Consider the following 20,949-nt stretch of genomic DNA (forward strand, 5'->3'; position numbering starts at 1 on the left):
AGCATTTCAAAGCCACATCTTCATTTATGTGGTTACTTATTTCATTGAAATATAGTTGATTTACAATGTTGCGTTAGTTTCAGGTACACAGCAAAGTGATTCAGTTATACATATGTATATATAAAAACATACATATTCTTTACATTCTCTTCCATTATAGGTTAGCACAAGATATTGAGTATAGTTCCCTGTGCTATACAGTAGATCCTTGCTGTTTATTTTATATATGGTAGTGTGTATATGTTAATCCCAAAGTCATAATTTATCCCCCCCCCCCCTTGGTAACCATAAGTTTGTTTTCTAAGTGAGTCTATTTCTGTTTTATAAATACGTTCATTTGTATTTGTGGTTTTTTTTTTTTTGGTTCCACATATAAGTGGTATCATATATTTGCCTTTCTCTGTCTGGCTTACTTCACTTAGTATGATAATCTCTAGGTCCGTCCATGCTGCTGCAAATAGCCATATTTCATTCTTTTTTATGTCTGAGTAATATTCCATTTTGTGTGTGTGTGTGTGTGTGTGTGAGTGACACATCTTCTTTATCCATTCATCTGTCAATAGATACTTAGGTGGCTTCCATGCCTTGGCTACTGTAAACAGTGCTACTATGAACACTGGGGTGCCTGTATTAAGGTACCATTTTTATATTATTGGTTATATAATTTGCTAGTTCCAGTTTACTTTTCCTCAAAAATAAGAGTTTTTATTATTAAAAAGATTCAATAAATAGTAACCGTGGATTTTTTTTAAAAAAGGAAGAAAAAAAAGTAGAGTATGACCTTCAAAAATGGTGAATCACCAAGTTGTACAGCAACTATACTTCAATAAAATAATAAAGAAAAGAGAAAAAAAAAGAAGCATTACTTGTGATCCCACCCCAAATATCCAGTATTAACATTTGGGTATAAACACTTTCAGTCCTTTCTTTATGAATATACACGTTTTAAGATATGTATAATACATGTGAATATATATTATAACAATGGAGTCCTGCTATGTACATACATACATATATTCCCAGTAATATTCTTTAGAGCATAATTTAAAATGTCTGAATAGCAGTTCCTTGCTTAGAATTTGTACTGTAATGTATTTAACTGATCTGTCCTATGCACATGGAGTTGTCCCTAGTTTTTTCCTGTGATAAACCTTGTCCTGATGAGGACCTCTGTGTGTCTCCATGACTATTTCCTTAGGATAAATTCCTAGAAATGGGATACTAAGCTAAAGAACATGAAACATTTCCACAACTGTTCTTACACACTGCCAGGCTCGATTTTCTTCTAAATTCCTCCACAGAGGATTTTGCAACTTCTCCCAACCACTGGGCCCTTGACTTCTCTATTCCTAGGGGCAGCATGACTTGGCTGAGACAGCTTGGTCTTTCGAGTATCACACGATCTTGGTCCAAATCCCAGCTCGGCCACTTCCTAAAAGCGTGACCTTGGGCAAGTGACTCGGCCTCCCTCCGTCTCAATTAATTCCTCTGCAAAGATGAGGCCAATGCGACCACCTCTGCAGGCCTGATGGGAAGATTAATTGAAACGACACACGTGGAAGGACCCAGCGTCTAGGAAGCACTCAAATAGGAGATTCTTTCTACCTTTAAACTGTACTGCTGAGAAAATGTTCATTTACCATAAAAAATAATGGCATTATGAGAACATACGTTTTTTACACTACACTTACACAGCACGAAAGAGAAAACATTCCAGACCTCTTCACTTACAAACATTTAGGTACATGATTATAAATATCTGGACTCAGAGTCAGGATGTGCCAGCAGAGAATATCCTTCTTCCCTTTTGCTTATCCTTCATGTGACGATTTCCAATCATGTAAGAAAACCAGTTGCCTACACCTAACTGTTGTTATCACTTAGTGGAAAGGCAGGTGAGGGTCCGGAAATGCTCCCTGCAAAGCTGTAACAGGGCAGCTCTTGAAACACAAACGGCCCTTGTGACTATCAAGAGGCCACTGAAGTTACGGGTGCTTTGCCACCGGCCGAGTGGAACACTCCTCCTCAGCTTCTTCCTCGAGAGGCATCCATGCCCCGCCTTTACCGCGTTTAGATAAACCAGAAAAATACCCAAACTGACTGTCGGTGAAGATGGAGAACTAGCCTTGGGTCAGATTCGCTATCCTTCTGTCTCTCAGCTGCTCCACACCTTCTCTGTGGGACATAAAGACTAAATTCGACACGGGCTTCCTTCGTTTTCATTTTCTACTTCACATTTGCCAAAAGCTACTGCATTGCCTATAGTTTTTTTTTTTCCTTCAGTCCTTAAAGAAATATCTCATTTCATTCCATGCTCACTCCACTTATAGAATCCCTATTTTGATGATTCTCAATGTCTGTTAGAGAAATACTTGCTTCAAATCAGTGGTTCTTAAAATGCACGTGCGCACACACACGTCCTTCGAACAGACTTTTAGGGGCTCAGAGCCCCTCTCCCGCCTCCTTACCACAGAGCCGGTGAAGGGACTTCTCGGAGTAGGTGTCGCGGTCACAGCCCTTCCCTATGTGGCCGGTCTCCAGCTCCACTGTCACCTGCACCGAGGCCACTGATTCGTCACATGTCTCCAGGTGGACATTTGGAAAGAGTGCCAAAGCGCCGGTGCCAGGCTCGTACTCGACCCTGTTGTTCCATCCTGCGTGGCCCACACACCGGGGGGTGGGGAGAGGAGGAAAACTCCCGTTAGGTCTCCATGGTGAACAAATTTTCAGAGCGGGTGTGACAGCAGCAGAGAGAGTGTGAGGCTCACCTTGCCACCCAGGGATGCAGGTGGGCTTGACGCTGATCTTCACCAAAACATCTTCTGTTGCTCTTTTCTTCCCGCAGTCGTAGGCCGTGACGGTCAGCTTGTACTGGTGTTCTTTCCCGTAGTTCAGCTTCTCTGTGTTTTTTATATAACCTTCCGAGAGGAAAAGTAACAGTGAGAACTCAAACCCATGCTGTTTTTCTCTTCCTGACTTTTTTTTAAAATTGAAGTATAGTTGATTTACAATACTGTGTCACTTTCAGGTGTATAGCAAAGTGATTCAGATATATATATATTTTTCGAGATTATTTTCAAACCCACTGCTTTTGACTTCTGTCGTCCTATGCTGAAACACAAAATGCACGTGCTATCAAGCCCTGGAAATACTGACACAGAAATAAACTGATGCTGGAGATAGTGAACACTCAGTCTGGCTTTCCTGAGCTTGAACACACGCTAAATCCACCCTGAAGGATTGTTTAAGCAGAGGAATGAGTCTACAGAATTCAACCTCTTCATTCTTTCTTTTTTGGCTGCACTGCTTGGCATGCGGGATCTTAGTTCCCTGACCAGGGATCGAACCTGTGCTCCCTGCAGAAGTGCAGATTCTTAACCACTGGACCGCCAGGGAAGTCCCCCAACCTCTTTATTTTCACAGTTGTATTTGGTTTTATATTCAAGATTTAATAGTTAACATACAGAAGCATAAAAAAGACAAAATAATTCAAGTATTTCAAATATTAAATACAAGATGGAGCTGCAATAAATACTTCTTGCTGAAAGACTTACTTTGCTGGAGAGAGATTTCCTACCCTCAGCCAGTAGAACAGAAACCTGCTTTCTGAACGTGAATGCAGATGTCTGCAAAGTGTTTGCAGTGCCCATCATTTCATCAAAGATTCTGGACTATGCATTAACAATGGAGACATGATAGCATCATCAAGAAGCCATAACCTAATAAAGAAGCTGTGCTCCAGGATAAGTTAATTCTGTTCAATTACTAAGGATGGAGGGGCCTGGCAGGGAGGTATCAACCTCCATCCTCATGATGAGGCAGAAGAGTCAAATCTGATGGAGAACAGAAAGCGAGCCTAAGAGACAGTCTCATTCAGATGCGTGCTGACTGAAAGGCAGGGAGATAAAAAATAAAAACACCTTAGGTCGGGGGTTTTTATTAGATTTTGGTGGGAAAGGAAAAAGAGGATTGCCCTACAAGAGAACACAAGACTTTGGTGCCAGAAAAGAGGCTTTCTGGGGACAGAGTAAAAACTTAAACATGATCTAAATAGATATTTCTCCAAAAAAGACATACAGATGGCCAAAAGGCACATGCATGAAAAGATGCTCAACATCACTAATTATTAGAGAAACATGATCTAAATAGATATTTCTCCAAAAAAGACATACAGATGGCCAAAAGGCGCATGCATGAAAAGATGCTCAACATCGCTAATTATTAGAGAAATCAAAACTACAATGAGATATCACCTCATATCAGTCGGAATGGCCACGATGAAAAAGGCTACAAAATAATAAATGTCGGAGAGGGTGTGGAGGAAAAGGAACCCTCCTACACTGTTGGTAGGAATGTAAATTGGTACAGCCACTATGGAAAACAGTATGGAGGTTTCTTAAAAAACTAAAAATAGAGCTACCATATGATCCAGCAATCCCACTCCTGGGCATATAACTGGAGAAAACGACAATTCAAAAAGATACATGCACCCTGGACTTCCCTGGTGGTGCTATGGTTAAGAATCCACCTGCCAATGCAGTGGACAAGGGTTTGATCCCTGGTCCGGGAAGATCCCACATGCCACGGAGCAACTAAGCCCGTGCACTACAACTACTGAGCCTGCACTCTAGAGCCTTCGAGCCACAACTACCGAGCCCGCATGCCACAACTACTGAAGCCCTCACACCCTAGAGCCCATGCTCCACAACAAGAGAAGCCACCACAACAGAAGCCCGAGCACCGCAACAAAGAGCAGCCCCCGCTCATCACAACTAGAGATAGCCCACACGCAGCAACGAACACCCAATGCAGCCAGAAAAAAAAGAAAAAAAGATACCTGGACCCCAATGGTCACTGCAACACTATTTACAATAGCCAAGACATGGAAGCAACCTGAATGTCCACTGACAGATGAATGGATAAAGATGTGGTACATATACACAATGGAACATTACTCAGCCATAAAAAAGAACGAAATGATGCCATCTTACAGCAAAATGGATGGACCTGGAAGTTATCATACTAAGCGAAGTAAGTCAGACAAAGACAAACATCATATCGCTTATATGCGGAATGTTTAAAAAAAATGATACAAATGAACTTTATATACAAAACAGTAATAGGCCCATAGACATAGAAAACAAACTCATGGGGCTTCCTAGGTGGCGCAGTGGTTGAGAATCCGCCTGTCAACGCAGGAGACACAGGTTCGAGCCCTACCCTGGGAAGATCCCACATGCCACGGAGCAATGAAGCCCGTGCACCACAACTATAGAGCCTGTGCTCTAGAGCTCATGAGACACAACTACTGAGCCCATGTGCCACAACTACTGAAGCCCACACGCCTAGAGCCTGTGCTCCACAACAAGAGAAGCCACTACAATGAGGAGCCTGCGCACCACAAGGAAGAGTAGCCCCCGCTCACAGCAACTAGAGAAAGCCCGTGTGCAGCAACGAAGACCCAATGCAGCCAATAAATAAATAAATAAATAAATAAAATAAATTTATAAAAAGAAAACAAACTTATGGTTACCGAAGGGGGGAGGGGGCATACATTAGGAGTTTGGGATTAACATGTACACACTACCATATATAAAGTAGGCAACCAACAAGGACCTACTGTATAGCACAGGGGACTATAGCCAGTATTTTGCAGAAAGCTATAAAGGAAAAGAATCTGAAAAAAAAATACATATATACATATATATATGCATATCACTGAATCACTTTGCAGTACACCCGAAACTAACACATTGTAAATCAACTACACTTTAATTAAAATACAAAAAACAAAAAAACTTAAATGTGAGACAGAAATACCAAGTTAGGTCTTGCTATGGACTGAATGTGTGTCCCCCCCCAAATTCTTATGGTGAAGTCTTGACTCTCAATGTGATGGCAGGAGGAGGTGGGGCCTCTAGGGGGTGATGAGGTTTAGGTGAAGGCATGAGGCTGGAGCCCTCAGGATGGGATTTGTGTCCTTACAAGAGGAAGAGACTACAGAGCTTTCTCCTTGCCACGTGAGGACACAGCAAGAAGCAGGGCCTCGTTGACACTGAATCATTCAGCACCTTGATCTTAGACTTCTCAGCCCCCACCACTGTGAGAACTAAGTGTCTGTTGTTTTGCCGCATCCCACCCCCGCCCCGTTTATGGTGTTTTCTTAGAGCCGCCTGAACAGACGAACTGGGAGTTTCACCAGCTGGCGTAGGGGTCTGCCTGCCCCGTCCCCCCCCCACGGCGAGGAAGGCTCGCTCCTGGGTCTCACCATCATTGTCGACAGTGAACGGTACGTCCGGGGTGACGATCTCATAGCTGCAAATCTGGCTGAACTGGGGGGAACAGTCTGCGTCCACCGCCTCCACCCTCAGGATGCTGTCATGCTGCTTCCCCTCCACCACCGCGGCCTTGTAGGACTTCTCCTTGAACACAGGGGCATATTCGTTCACGTCGTTCACCTGGATGTGGACAGTTGCTCTGGAAGAGGCGGGGGGGAGGGGTGGAAAGCTGTGTGGTTTGCTTGTTTTTTTACCCCAAGAACAGAATTCTGCCCTATTCTTAAATTTCCTTTTTCTGATATTTTATTAAATTCTATGAGGGAGGTAAAGATTAAACTGTTCATTGTTTCTAATTTAGCGTGGAGGTGACAAAAAGTTAAGATAGGAATCTGGGTTGATTCTCCCAAGTCCTAGTGAGTAAGGCAGCTGGTAAAAAAGTGATATGAAATACAAGACTTGGGCCGTTCTTGAATGTGGGGCAGGGCAGGCAGAAAGGAGATAAACTATACTAGACGACTGTTTGCTCTCCAATCAAAAAGTTAACAATGTTTTGTTGCAAAATCTGGAAAAAAATTAGGAAGAAGGGGTAAGAAGTAGAGAGAGAAGATGGTAAATTATGAGCATTAAAACAAGTTCTACCCTGCTTCTAAGGAATAGAGACCATGAGTAACACACTGCTGAGATATCACCCGCTACTGACCCAACGATGAAGGACCTCAACTTGCCCTGCCTGGTTCTACGTTCCATGTCGCCGGCCTGGGCACGAGGAAAGCAGGGCATCGCCAGACCAGGTTACAAACAGAAAACTGTCAGTCTCAAGTGCTACTGACCAGAGCATGTTTCTGCATCAGACAAGGTCCCTGACTGAAATGTCTTTTTCATGGAAAACGGTAATATCACACTTCGTAAAAAGGGGGGGGGATGAGTCACTGGCATGTTCACCATGACCCTCCACACCCCAACAGCACCCATCCATCCTGACCCTCATAATGGGTTCCGTGACATCACCTCACCCGTGTATCCTCTTTCCTCAGCCAACACACTAAGTAGTAACCAAGATTCGACAAAATTAAATTTGCCTAATGTCGAAGGCATTAACAGAAAGTGACGGAGAAAAGACTAGAAAAAGACTAAATCTACGTCCTGTTCAATCTTCTCCATTACACCAACAGCTCTCAACTGGCAGGAAGGATGTGAACACACCCAGACGGAGTGCACAAGTCAGCTTTCTTCCACCAGTTCAAATGCATTTCATGCCCTCAAAATTTACAGAAAAAAAGATAAACGTAACAACAAAATATCTTCCTCTGGGAAAACGTGGGCTTTTCAAATTTTCAATATATGGCCCTGGTTTCTCCACTAGAGTATCTGGGGGGATAAAATTACTCATTCGTTCATTTATTCAACACCTGTGTGCCAGGCACTGGCTGGGAGCCACACACAAGGGTAAACAGACCAGATTCCTGCCCGCAAAGACCTGACGGTCTCACTGGGGAGGATCTGGAACCAGCCTCTGCCTCACGTTTCAAAAACAAGAAGTCTTGGGGCAGCGGCAACGGTCACCATTTTCCTTACACCATTTCCTTACACACACTTTGTCCAGCTCACTTACTTATGAGACTTTTTCACGTTGGCCCCATCGGGCCCCTTCCCGCAGTCGTAGGCCTGGATGGTGAACGTGTAGTCCTTCTGGAGTTCACAGTCCAGTTTCTCTTTTGAGCGAATGATTCCCTCGCCAGTGGATTTATCCACCACCACGGCATCAAAGGGGACATTCTGCCCATGAATTTTAAAGCCACAAATCTCACCTAAGGAGTCAAAGCAGCATGGGTTAGACTTTCCGCCCCGCGAACCCAGGGCACACCTCCCTCCTCCCCCAAAGAAAGTAAACGACAACAATTCGGCAGCCAGGGGTTTGGGGGTCTGTGGACAAAGCAAGGGCACTTGTGCTTGGATGGGGGGTAAGTTCCGGGGCTTTAGTAAAAAGAAGCATGTTCTGGCTTTCCAAGCAACTTGTTTAAACTTTGCATCCATTCATGCAGGAATACAAAAGAGAGAAAGAGAAAAAATATAGACAGGCATTTCACAGGAGTACTTAAGAGAGCTCCGGGGGAAAGTAGTTTCATTAGCAAACAGCCAAGGCCTGATAACACCGAGAAACTGCCAGCCACCTGGGAGGGCCGGGCGGCTGTTTTGATTTGCACCAGAGAGAAGGCTAAAAGGCACAGTGAAGTGTCGGGAGGAAGCAGCATGAGGCATAGGTTCAGGACCAGAATTAGAGAAAGTCTGTCCAAAAAAAAAAAAAAGGAAAAGAAAGAAAACAAAAATCGAAGAAACAAGTCTTCCTGTGCAATGAGCCTGGCTAAAATTAGGGAATCAAAACAAACTACTGAATGAGAAAAAGGTAGAAATACCAACTTCTCAGGCATCCATTTCAACAGCTATCATCTACGATTAAGATGCAGTTTCCATTCTGGGGAGGGGTTTGCTAGACTTGCCCTTGTCTCGGACTTAATCCTATCGGACCTGAGAAAGAAGCCTGCCTGGGAACGCAAGTGCGTCCAAGTTGGTTTCCGAGCTGCATCAGAAGTAAAATCTAGATCTCCATCCTGGCCCATGCGAGAACACATATAAATCCTTTGATGTATGTATAAAACTTCACGGAATATTTTCCACATAAAAATAAAACTGAACTCTTCCAAAATGACAACTAGGGGAAAATGATGACAAAGTGAATCTCTCAAATCCAATTTTTTAAAAAAGGAACAGGATTACCCACATAGTTCAAATGGATGTCTGATTTCCAGATATTTCTAACCAAGGGTTTGGTTACATACAATTTCCATCAATATACTTAAAAGAGAAACAAAGTAGGAGAATAAATAGGGGTAAAAGAGCATGACAGTTTCTTCTGCTTAAGGACTGATTCCCAATTTTATAAACAAAGTTAGTGGGTTAATGTTCACAGAGGGATAGAAAGAACCCTTTATCACCTTCTTTGGTGACTGTCACCTCAAAACTCTCTAAAGGGAGAAAAGATAAACCCATGTCAGTAATACAGGAAAGGAGGAAGCCGAAACAATAAAGAAAAAAAAGTCAAAGATACACATATTACACAGAAAAGCTTGACATAATTTAACAATACATTCAGTAGCCAGTGGCTAGAAGTGCTTTAGCAAAACTGGATCTTCAGTTACAAAACGTCTCTTTGAATCCAATTTACCACAGATTACACTAGCCTAGGGATGAAATACTGCTATAAAGTCTCCTCACACCCTCAGGTGTCATTAGGATTTTTCTTTCCATGAATACTTTGATGATAACAGTTTCTAAGTAAGTATACTTGTTATTTTACAGTTTTCAGATTTTCATCTTCAAGCTAAATTCTTGGTGGCTAGATTTTGGTAACATTCATCTAACTCCTTAGATTTAGCAAAACAGTTGGAGGAAAGGGTTTTATTTTAACCCTTTGTTCTTGAGCTGAATAAATAACAATGTTTTCTCATTTAAAGTACCAAACCAAGGCAACAAATACAAAGGCGTCTTGTAACATCTGCTTAAATGTGAACTGAAACCAGATTCAGTACTAACTGTAGCAATGCTACAATGATCATGGTTTTTATTCCGTGAAAAGAGCTGTTTTCCCAAGTCAACATAAATCCTGCTCACCTCACCCTACGACTCCCAGTGTGGAAACGAGAAGGTCAGGAGTCCCTCTCCCCAGAGTCAGTGGGCCTCGCTGGGGAAACCATCTCTCCCCCAGAGGTTACACAGCCTCAATTCCCTGCCTTTTTTTTTTTTAATGGTTTTACCACCTATTTGTACATCCCTCCACAGTATTGTTTCATTTCGCTTGTGAGTTTTAAAAAATGGCCATCATACGGTGTGCAATTTTTGTGACTTGCTTTTTCACTCAACCTTTTCCAACCGTGTGCATCTGAGGTGCATTTGCCCTGTTGGCACAGTTACGTAGTCCATTCACTCTCACTAGCGCACACAGGGAGAAGCCAATGAGTTAAAATGTTAGCACTTAAAACACTGCCTGGCATAAGGAAAGCACTCGGCAAATCGCTGTGATCATTTCGCACGGTGAGAACACGCCGTGACTCCAGTGCTCTGCTGTGTATGAACAAGGCTGTCGTGGGTCCTTCTGTCCTGCTTCCTGCGCACACACAGAGGCTCTCCCCAGATCTGTGCTGCCACTAGCCACATGGGGCTGCTTAAAATTGAACTAAAATTCATATTAAAAGTGTGTAATATTCAAAACTCAGTTCCTCAGTCGCACTGGCTGCATTTCAAGTGCTTAACAGCCATACGTGACTAATAGCTACTGAATGGGGCCGTGGGCAGGGAATTCCGTCGCCATCCAAGCTCTACCGGACGGCGCTGCTCAGAGTGGGGGCGGGCAAACCTGCAGGCCAAGTTCAGCCGCTGTATGATTCTGAACGGCCTGCCAGCTGAAAATGGTTTCTGTGTGTTATTTCATGACACAAGAAAACTACATGAAATTTAAACTTCAGTGTCCACAAGCAATGTTTTATCGGGACGCAGACCTGGTAATGTCTTGTCTAGGGCTGCTTCCTACCACCCCCACCCAGAAACAGTGGCACAGGTGGGTCACCACCAAAGAGACCCTGTGGGCTGTAAAGCCTCAAACCCTCACTACCATCCTTTTACAGAAAGGCTGGTCGATCACTGCTCTAGAATCCACCATGCACAGAACTGCCGGATGCTGGCTGTGTCTAACTCTTTTCCAGAATGTGCTGAGTCACTGGATTACGTTCACACTTTTTGGGTGTATACTAATACAGCACAATGCATGTTAAGACTAAGTCAAATTGCCCCTCTTTAATTCAGAGGTAACACCTAGGTTTGCTGGGTTTTTTTATATATATAAATTTATTTATTTATTTATTTTATTTATTGGCTGTGCTGGGTCTTCGTTGCTGCACATGGGCTTTCTCTAGTTGCTGAGAGAGGGGACTACTCTTCATTGTGGTGCACAGGCTCCTCATTGTAGTGGCTTCTCTTGTTGTGGAGTACAGGCCCCAGGTGCGTGGGCTTCAATAGTTGTGGCACATGGGCTCAGTAGTTGTGGCTCACGGGCTCTGGAGCACACGCTCAACAGTTGTGGCGCACGGGCTTCGTTGCTCCGTGGCATGTGGAATCTTCCCAGGGCAGGGCTTGAACCCGTGTCCCCTGCATTGGCAGGCGGATTCTTTACCATTGCGCCACCTAGGAAGTCCTAGGTTTGCTGTTCTAAAGAGAAAATGGTGAGGCCATCCCACATCACTCACAGGGATAGCACGCGCTTTCCTGACAAGGCGGCCGTGTAGGGAGGTGACATTTAAGACGCTGGGATGAAGCCTCTGACCCGGGCGATGCCGGCTCCTCGTTGCCTTGCTGAGTAAGAGTTTCAAGACACTCGTCATTCAGGCAATGTCCCTGAGATTGTTTCTGAGATCATGAGCAGGAGTGGAGCTGTTTGCCAAAAGCTGTAAACTCCCTCAGCTGCTCCTCTGTGCTATCAGGCGGGGGGGGGGACTCAGAGGGCAGGAAGGCACTGGGGTGTTTCCAGTCTGTACTTAAGGTGTCCAGGGAAGGCTGCATTGATAAGATAACATTAGAGTAGAAACCAGAGGAAAGGAAGGGAGCAAACCATGTGCTCCTCCGGGGAAGAGTTTCAGACAGAGGGAATAGGTCCTGAGGCAGCCCTGGGCTGGTCCAGCTCCGGGACTGGGAGGCCTGTGCCGCTCAGTGGCCGAGCGCAGGGGAGGACGGAAGATGAGGTCAGCCACAGGCAAGTAACCTGGGATTACAGCCTTTCCTCCGAGTGGGGAGGGCGTGACTGCAGAGTTCTGAGCAGAGAAATAAAAAAGTATGGCTCATCTTCTGAAAGAATCCATCTGACAGCTGTGCTGAAGATAAGTCTATCGGAGACCAAAGGTGGACGCTGGAGTAACCAGGCAGGGACGCTGAAGGACAGACGGAGGAACCTGGGATGGTGGGGAGTGGTCAGACGAGGGTGTGTTCTGCAAGTAAGGCCAAGGCTGTGGGATTCTGAGTGAGAAACTGCAAGGATGAAGTTGCCTTCAGGGACATGGGAGAAACCACCCAGGGAAGGAAGGTCTAGAGGGAGAAACGGGAGTTCCTACTTTAGCTTTGAACATGTATCTGTTACAATTTGTTGTGGAATAGCACCTGGAAGGGATGATCACTGAAGGGAAGAACAGGCATTATTTTGAAACTCGTGTATTTCCAGCCTGCTCTCAAAAGACAGGATCCACTTATCATGAAAAGAGCAAAAACGTACACGTCTATCCTTCCCACATGCCACCGACTGTACTTAAGCTGCTATTCAAACAGGCTGCACCATCGGGATTTGGTGCCTCAAATCCTCAGGCACTCATTACACAGCTCGTTCGACTGGATCCTTTTGCCTGGAACGACTTAAAAACCGTCTCGCTGGCTGACAGCTCGAGTGGCAGGACCAGCACGAGGCTCACCCGGGGCAGACCTGGGTTTCCCGCACCAGCTGCGAGGCCGTCCTGTCTCTGCTGGGTCTGCTGAGCCCTCGTCTGCGGACCCGCCGGCACCGCTACCTCTTGGGGTCCACCTACTCGGCCAAGCGGGGACCCCGATTCTACTGAGAAAGGTGAATCCCACTGGAGCGGGCGAGGGGCGAGCGGGTGAGTTAAAGCAACGGCATATTTCAGGTGAGATCTGACGAGGGCCAGACGATGGCAGTGTCGGCAGGAAACATTTAGGGGTCTTGGGAGGATCCACAGGGCTTCACAACCAGCTGGGTGCGGAGAGGGAAAGGTCGGGAGGACCGCCTCAGTTTTCGGCTGATGGTGCCATTCAGGGAACGAAGGCGCAGAGAAGAGAGGAAAAGGTTCGGGAGAAAGGTGTTTGGCCTGTCCATCCCTGACCACTTCTTGCTTGCTGGTTTCCTGGAGGATTTTAAAGCCCCACATTAATCTCCTTCATCCGTACAAAATGCACTGGATGCAGATGAAGACCTTCTCTTTAACGTAATTACCGTCACGTCACACAGCAACGAAACGGACATCAACCCCTGGCTGTTTCCACAGCGAGTACCCTACGGCCTCAGTCAGTCTACGATTTTCCTCTTCCAAACCAGGGGCCAACTGCTGCCAATAATTCTCCTGGAAGTATCCCCACAAAGATTTTTGAGCAACTACCATACCCTCTTGCTAATCTTCATATTTTCCCTAATCAACTGTCCAGGAAAGAGAAGAAATCTTTATTCTGTGCTTTTAAAACCATGCTATTAAAAAATAAACATGTGATCAACTTTAAAAAAAAAAAAATCTCCCAGGAGCCGATTTTTTCTAAACTTTAAAGTTGTCGTTGATTCATTCTTCATCCCCCTCCTTCAGAGTTGTGTGTACAGCTCTACTAGTGACACATGTGACAACTACATACATGTGTTTACAAAGGAGTCACACGTACCAGGTGACTACACGGGATGTGTATCTCTGCCCTTTGCATCCTCAGTCGGCTCCCCCAGACCCAGCCTTCTCTCAACCTCGGCAAGGGAGGACCTCTCAAAATCACTTCTCCTCTCTATTTTCTTCCTGTCCTGTTCCTTCCCACTCAATCCAGACCATGTACCACTGCTCCACTAGATAAATCTACCTACAACCCTGCTCTCATCATATCTGAGATGCCCCACCAGGCTTCCTGGACGACCCGTATAGCTACGACGGCCTCAGAATGGACCAAACCCTCCCCTGTCTCGCTCCACTCTTCATTCCCCTAAGATCATCTAAAACACTCAAAAGGAGCTTTACTAAAGAATGTTTTAAAAGCACAGCATAAAGCTATAACGAGGGAAGAACCCGGCGAAGTGGAGACCTAACTTCTCGCTGCCCGGTGCATCCGGGGTCACGGCTAGCAGTGCTCGGCCCTCACTTTGCTCTTTGGTGGCTGTGGCTTCCAGCTGGCCTGGCATTCTCTGCCAGTCTTCTTCCAAATCTGAGTTTGGTCTCACACTCTTCCCCATATGAGAGGGGTGTCTCTACAGGCTTTCCTGCAGCCTCCCCAGCTCTGGCGCCGTCCTGCCCTCACACTGCACCGCTCAGCGAGGTCACTGGCGCCGGCTCCAGCACGGAGGGTTTGGGAACTTCCCTGGCAGTCCAGTGGTTAGGACTCAGCGCTTCCACTGCAGGGGACACAGGTTTGATCCCTGGTCGGGGAACTAAGATCCCACATGCCACAACATGCCCCCCAAAAAACCAAAACCAAACAAAAAAAACCACTTAGGGTTCTCTGGTGGCAACAGAAATCCATTCCAGCTGACTCAGCAAAAGGGCCTTCGTTGAATAGCCACCAGGAACTCATGGAATGGACGGCAGGCCAGAGAAAGGGACTCAGGAAACTATCAGAAACCAAGGCAGCTTGAGAGACCAGCAAAGAGGAGCCATAACAGTCTCAGAGCAAAACAGCCTGGACCGGAAAGAGTGTGACCACGACTGGTGTCAGCACCTTTGTCCCTCTGTCCCTTTGTCCCAATATCTTGGGATACTCACATCCCAAGAGGGAGCATCTGGTCAGCCTAGCTTGGGTGGCACAGGTGCTTGGCTGGAGGAGGCAGGGTGATGGGCTGCAGACCCACCAATCTGAACCCAACGGGAAAGAGACCAGGGGCTGTTAAGGGAAAATGGACACTTCCTGAGCGGCAAGCGTCCCCTAGAACCCCTGATGCTAATCCAAGTCCCTTCCCTGACCCACTGCTCTCTGCTCGGCCTTGGCACCCACACCCAGCAGCTGGCCATCCAGGTGGACTCTTATTTACAGCGACTTTTGACTTTCTTGCTTACCGGTCCAGGCTAGTTTCTGGAACAAGCTCACGCGTGGCTCTCATCAGAGCAGTTTTTCAAGATACCTTAAAGGTACGAAAAGCATACACCCTAGGGTTGTGCCCTCCAAGCTCCTCAGACTACCGCAATGGCTCTCAAACTTCAGTGCGCCAAGAACTGCCTGAGAAGCTTGTTGAAAATGTAGTTTGCCAAGCCCCAGTCCCAGAACTTCTGACTCAGCAGCTCTGGGGCAGAGCCCAGGAATCTGTGTTTCTAACAAGCGCTGCCAGGTGGCTCCAATGCAGATAGGCTGCCGTCTGCACTTGAGAGACCAGCCCATCACTGGTTTCCAAACCTCACGGGCTCGTTCCAGATCCCTAAGCTGTGCTCCTGCAAGTACAGACTCAAACAGGCAAGAGCAGACACGGGAACCTGCACTCAGTGGACAGGCTGCAGGACCACCTGCAAGCAGTATTAGAAACCCACGTGCGAGGGAGGTAATATCCTGTCGGTTCAGCTTGGCAACAGCAACTACGCAGCCCTGAGCTCGCTTCCAACGCTCTGCCCCTCCACACACCACACGAGCTAACTATTCAGCCACCTTTTTGGAAGCCCTGCCAGCTCCCACCTCTGCCCCATCCTCCCTTCCGCCCTTCACTGCCCACGTACCTCCTTCCCCTCCTTGACAAGAGCTCGAGCCTGCCTTCGGAAATCACCTCCGTGCCTTCTTTAACCCCCATCACCCTGCCTTTTCATGAACTCCAGTCCACACCAGGCTGCCTCTCTCACTTGACACTGAACTACAAACGTCCTGCTAACCCCGCCTAACTCTCTGGCAATGCTGGTTTTGGCTTCCCACCTAGAAGATCAGTGTTTTGAGAAATGTTTTTTGCATTCTCTGGAAGACCCAGCAAAGCTACCTAATATTTGATGATTATTGATCTCAAACCTTTCCTGGAGGCAAATGCATGCAACATGAGTTCACTCTAGTCAGTAACCATTAATAGGAAGTTTGTGTCCTGACATCCGGATCCTTCCTTATTTAAAACTGCTACTCAACTGATTATTGCCTTATGCTAGGCTGAATCACATAAAATTTCTGACATTCCATTTTTTCAAGTGTTTTGACATTTTCAACATACAAAAATGGCATTTTCACGCGGCTTAACCTAATACATCTGACACATTGCTGCAAACACGCCAGCCCAGTCCCACATGCTGAAGAGCAAGACTGGGCAGAGGTGTGTGGCAGTGAAGCTCCAGCCACCCTCAGGGCATGTGAGTCACATAAATTACAAGAATATGGAGAAAAGTAGCACAGATCTGAGTTGGTTCTAATTATATGTCAACAAAAGTAAAGTTCCCATTCTTGCCTGAAATTTCTTTTGGATTCCATTTGTATAATTGTTTCATCTTGCAAAACATCTGTACTCAGTCTGGGAAGGCAGGAAAAAGAATGCTTCTTGAACCACCTACTAAAGGGAAGAGCTTCAAAAGAGGGCTGGATACAGGGTGTTCAGCTTCCGACTCAGGCAGTGAGGAAGGGATAACCGTCAAAACTGCCACAACGTGGCCTATAAAGTGGTCCCCACTACAAACACAAAACGTACAGTATGTGTTCTTACCCTCACCTCTACTCAGGCTTTTAGCAGATTATGGAAAAAGGGCTGAAAAGGGAATTGAGTCATTTTGATTTCCTAAAATACCTGACAAATATCAAGGCTTTATTCTCTTAGTTTCACCCCAAGAAGACAAGGTGGGCCAGACCCTGTGCGTCCCCTATGTATGTCTGATGAGTGACAATTTACAACACGCTTTGGGAACCAGGCTTCCCACATCACACGGGTATTTACTTTGGAGGCTGGACGAGTCATCTCCGGTGGTTACCCACACACACGTCCTGCAATGGGATGAGACTGAGGACCAGAATGCTTCGATGTAAAGTCAATGTCATGAGAGCTGACCCGTGAATCTAAGAATCGCGCGGGAGTCAGACGCCCGGCTCCGAGGCAGCAATGCCATTTGTGAGCTGTGTGATCTTGGGCAAACTCACTCGTTCCTTCCATAGATACTTATGGAGCATCAGCTAGTCCCAGGTGCTGGTCTAGGGACTGGGGATTAAATGGAGAACCCAGTAGTCATGCTGCTGACAGACGTGCTCTGAGCCTCCATTTCCTCATCTGGAAAATGGGGGCATGAGAGTACCCACCGCATGAGATTGCTGGAAAGAATCAGACAAAGCAATCGTGCAGAGCCCTGAGAACACCCTCTGCCACATGGAAGAGCTCAGTAAATGTCAGATGTGGCTGCTGCCACCACCACCATCACGGTGCTAAATTAAACTCCACGTCACCACCAGATGCAACCTAAGATCAAAATAAGGCTCTAGACCTGTCCTCTGCTTTACCCCAAAATTATTTAAGAAACTCAGTGAGAAAATGGAACACTATGAAGACTATTAGAGAAAGATGGAAAAACACTTCTCACGGAATGTTAAGTAAAAAAATATTTTTAAAAGACTCATGACAGCAGCAGTAAACACCATATATACTTCCTACATATGGGGCATTGTTTTAAGCTCTTCATATTTATAAATAAATAAGCTAATATTTCCCCAAACCCTATAAGGTATAGGCTATTACCCTCATTTTACAAATGAGGAAAGTGAGGCACAGAGATGTTAAGTAATTTACCCAAAGCCACACAGCCAATAAGTTTCAGAGCCAGGATTTAAGCACAGGCTACTGGCTCTAGGGTTTGTGTTCCTTCTGTACCTGTCCGCTACAGCCTCGTGGGGGCAGTGTTCTGTGTAGCAGCTGGATGGGTAGCTGGATGGGTACTATGGCAACAGAAGAGGGAGGGAGATGTGTTCCCTTCCTTGGGCTGTGCCGCTACTCACTTTGGGAGGATGAGGGCCATGCCTCAGGAAGAGCAGATGAGCATCAATCCCACCCCCGGGCATACAACCAAGAGAACTGATGTCCCCACAGAGACCCCAGCATGGATGTTCACAGCAGCACTAGTCACAGTCGCCACAGAGTGGAAACAATTCTGATGCCCATTACTGAAGGGTGAATAAACAAAATGTGCTCCATCCGTACATCAAATATTACCTGGCAATAAACAAGAAGGAGGGACATGCTACAACATGGGTGAACCTTCAAGTCATCACGCTAAGTGAAAGACACTAGTCACAGAAGCCATGTGTTGTCCTCATATGAAATATCCAGAACAGGAACTCCACAAATGCAGGGGACTAGTGGCTGCCGGGGGGAGTGACTGCTGGCAGGTGCAAGGGCTTCTTTTTGGGGAGATGAAATGTTGTGGAATTAGACAGTGGCTGATGGTTCCACAATCTTATGAATACACTAAAAACCAGTGAACTGTACACTTTAAAAACTGTACACATTATGGTGTATGAACTGTATTTTTAAAACAGAATATAAGACCAACTGTTCTCCCCTCTGAAAATCTCCAGAAGGAAAATATTTACTTTTTCTGTCCACTATGGCAAATATAATCAAGTTACCACTGTACTTGACTCTAAACTACTTCTCTATACAGGTTTTTAAAATTCCAATATATAACTTTGGCACATCAATAAAAAATATCTGAGAATCTCTGAAAACATAAAACTTTGTATTGTTTCATTTATGATAATACATCATTTTGATAATGACCCAATAAAACTAAATCCAACAAGAAAGGAAAGTTAGTGACGCTTTATTAATAATGACCTCAAGGTTCGCACTCAGCGTACATTTCACTTCCTACTTCCCTTCCTCTGTAACCTCCTGTGGCGCCCAACACAGCATCACAGCGAAGAGCCACCCTGCCTGGGCTGGAACCTGGCCTCCGCCGCACGCTAGCTGTGTGAGCCAGAGCAGGTAAGTCAGCTGCTCTGTGCCTCGGCTTCCTCTTTTTCAAACAGGGGCGGCAGGAAGCATACGTACCTCAGAAGGCTGTTGCGGATTACACACAAATGCGTATTTGTAAAGCGCTTACAACAGTGCCCAGGACACGCAATGCTTTGTAAGTGTTATATGTCACCAGTGATGGAATGGGACAGAGCTCCACCAGCAACAGGACTGGATACAGCTGAGAGTTCGTAAAGGGAGGCCTGGGGGAGCAAATACAGAACTCCTGACTGCAATCCCTTCTCACAATGCATGAGGTGTCAGAGACATACACGTCCCCTCAGAATCATAAGCCAGATGACCCTATTAAGGTTACTTACAAGGCACTGAAGCGTCACAGCCATAAGGAAGGACTGCATATAATAACCGAAGGTGCCGCATGCAAAGTGTGTGTATATATGTATATGCAGACCCTCAAAAATCTAGTTATTCACGGAGGGAAGCACTAGGTAATGCTAAAAATGACTTTAAATTGGGGCGGGGGGAAGAAACACACAAAAAACCACCGTGGCTACCAGACAGACACTGTGTGTGTATCCCTAGCACAGAGCGCTTCCTCTACTGTCCCTCTCACTGGATTTCTCTCTAAAAGCCAGTAACCATGTAAACGAACTGGAAAGGTCTGTCTCCACCACTGACTCCAACAGCACAGGCTGCTTCTCAGGTTGCTTTCCTAGAAATGGGATGTGGCACTTGAACAGAAGAAGAACAGATTCATTTTTCAAATACCTCTTCAGAGGCAGCCTTGCATTCACTCACACCATTTACCATAGCAAATTTAACGCGTGGAATGGTCTACACGAGCTAACTGAACTTTTCTCATTTGTCCCAAGGCCAACAGAACAAACAGAAATTCTGCTCTGGAAAAACACTATGCAGAAACTGCTCTTTAAAAATTAACTTCACAACATCGGTTCTGACTCCGAGGCAAAGAGAGGGTGTAGCAGCCCATTCCTCCAGCAGTTAAGGAAGTTACCACGGCAGTGACATAAAGCAGGAACAGTTCTGATCTGCGAAGTGCTACTGAATGTTAGAAAAGCAGCAAATCTCCAAAGCAACCCTAGAGATTTGTCCCTGTAAACACGGAGCTTACACTCTCATGAAGTAACTCAGGTGAAACATTCACAGAAAGTAAAATCTAAGCCGGAAGAATTCATTTATAAAAGACTGCTCGATGTTTTTAAGTGAATCTTTCCAGGTAACGGAAGCCTAGGGAGTGCAAGGAAAATCCTGAGCTGTAACCACCTGGATCCTTGCGGTGCACGGGCCAGTAGCACCAAGGAACAGCTTAGAAAGACAGAATCCCAGGGCCCCCCAGACCCAACGTGCCTACGCCCGCATTCTGACGCCATCTCCGTGCTCTGCGTGAATGCTGAAGTGTGAGACACTCTGGTCTAGATGCTCTCTCTCTGGTTACATCAAGACAAGGAACACAGTGATGCAGTGAAATATTTTGCTTTTCAACAAGTACAGACTTTTAGTGGGGGGTCAGGTACCCCAACTCTTAAAATTAAAAGGAACAAATGTGATACATGGGGGCCACACACAACCCTTAGCTATCAAGATGTTCCCAGAAAGGCTCAGAAACAACGCGAAGGGGACGTGTGAAGTGCTTCCCACCAACCCAAACTCAGGGGCGTGAACACAGACACACTGGTACCTGCAAAGCGCAGAGGTGCATCTTTGTCCAGGGCGATGAGCGGCGGGTCGAGGAGCACGGTGCGGTCGCTCTCTGTAACTAAGCCGTGATACGTGGGCTCCAGCCACGGCTTGTGCTTGTTGACTGTGTTCAAAAAGAGAAAAAGGAGAGAGGACATGGGCCAGGTTAGAATTATTATTTTCAACGCGACTGCTTTTGAAGACACACATCCATTATCACAACAATAAAACTCTCATGAGTCTGGTCGGCTGTGCTGCTATTTTTTGTGG

General features: G+C 45.9%; 1 protein-coding gene across 6 annotated transcripts in view; it reads right to left on the reverse strand.

Moving 5' to 3' along the window:
- The window catches only part of CLSTN1 (calsyntenin 1), a 79,177-nt gene that overhangs the window by 17,216 nt on the left and 41,012 nt on the right, over window positions 1-20,949 (reverse strand). For 2 of the 6 annotated variants that reach the window (XM_057695776.1, XM_057695766.1), the window contains exons 2-7: window positions 20,681-20,803; window positions 9,272-9,301; window positions 7,891-8,086; window positions 6,269-6,477; window positions 2,769-2,918; window positions 2,469-2,654 (exon numbers count right to left, since the gene is read on the reverse strand). In XM_057695776.1, the coding sequence (XP_057551759.1) occupies window positions 2,469-2,654; window positions 2,769-2,918; window positions 6,269-6,477; window positions 7,891-8,086; window positions 9,272-9,301; window positions 20,681-20,803 (894 nt within the window). Of the gene's footprint in view, window positions 1-2,468; window positions 2,655-2,768; window positions 2,919-6,268; window positions 6,478-7,890; window positions 8,087-9,271; window positions 9,302-20,349; window positions 20,430-20,680; window positions 20,804-20,949 lie in introns of all 6 variants that reach the window. The other 4 variants (XM_057695755.1, XM_057695747.1, XM_057695782.1 and 1 more) reach the window with 2 other exon arrangements.

Source organism: Hippopotamus amphibius, chromosome 1 (genome assembly GCF_030028045.1).
Source record: "Hippopotamus amphibius kiboko isolate mHipAmp2 chromosome 1, mHipAmp2.hap2, whole genome shotgun sequence".
NCBI classification, from domain to species: Eukaryota; Metazoa; Chordata; class Mammalia; order Artiodactyla; family Hippopotamidae; genus Hippopotamus; species Hippopotamus amphibius.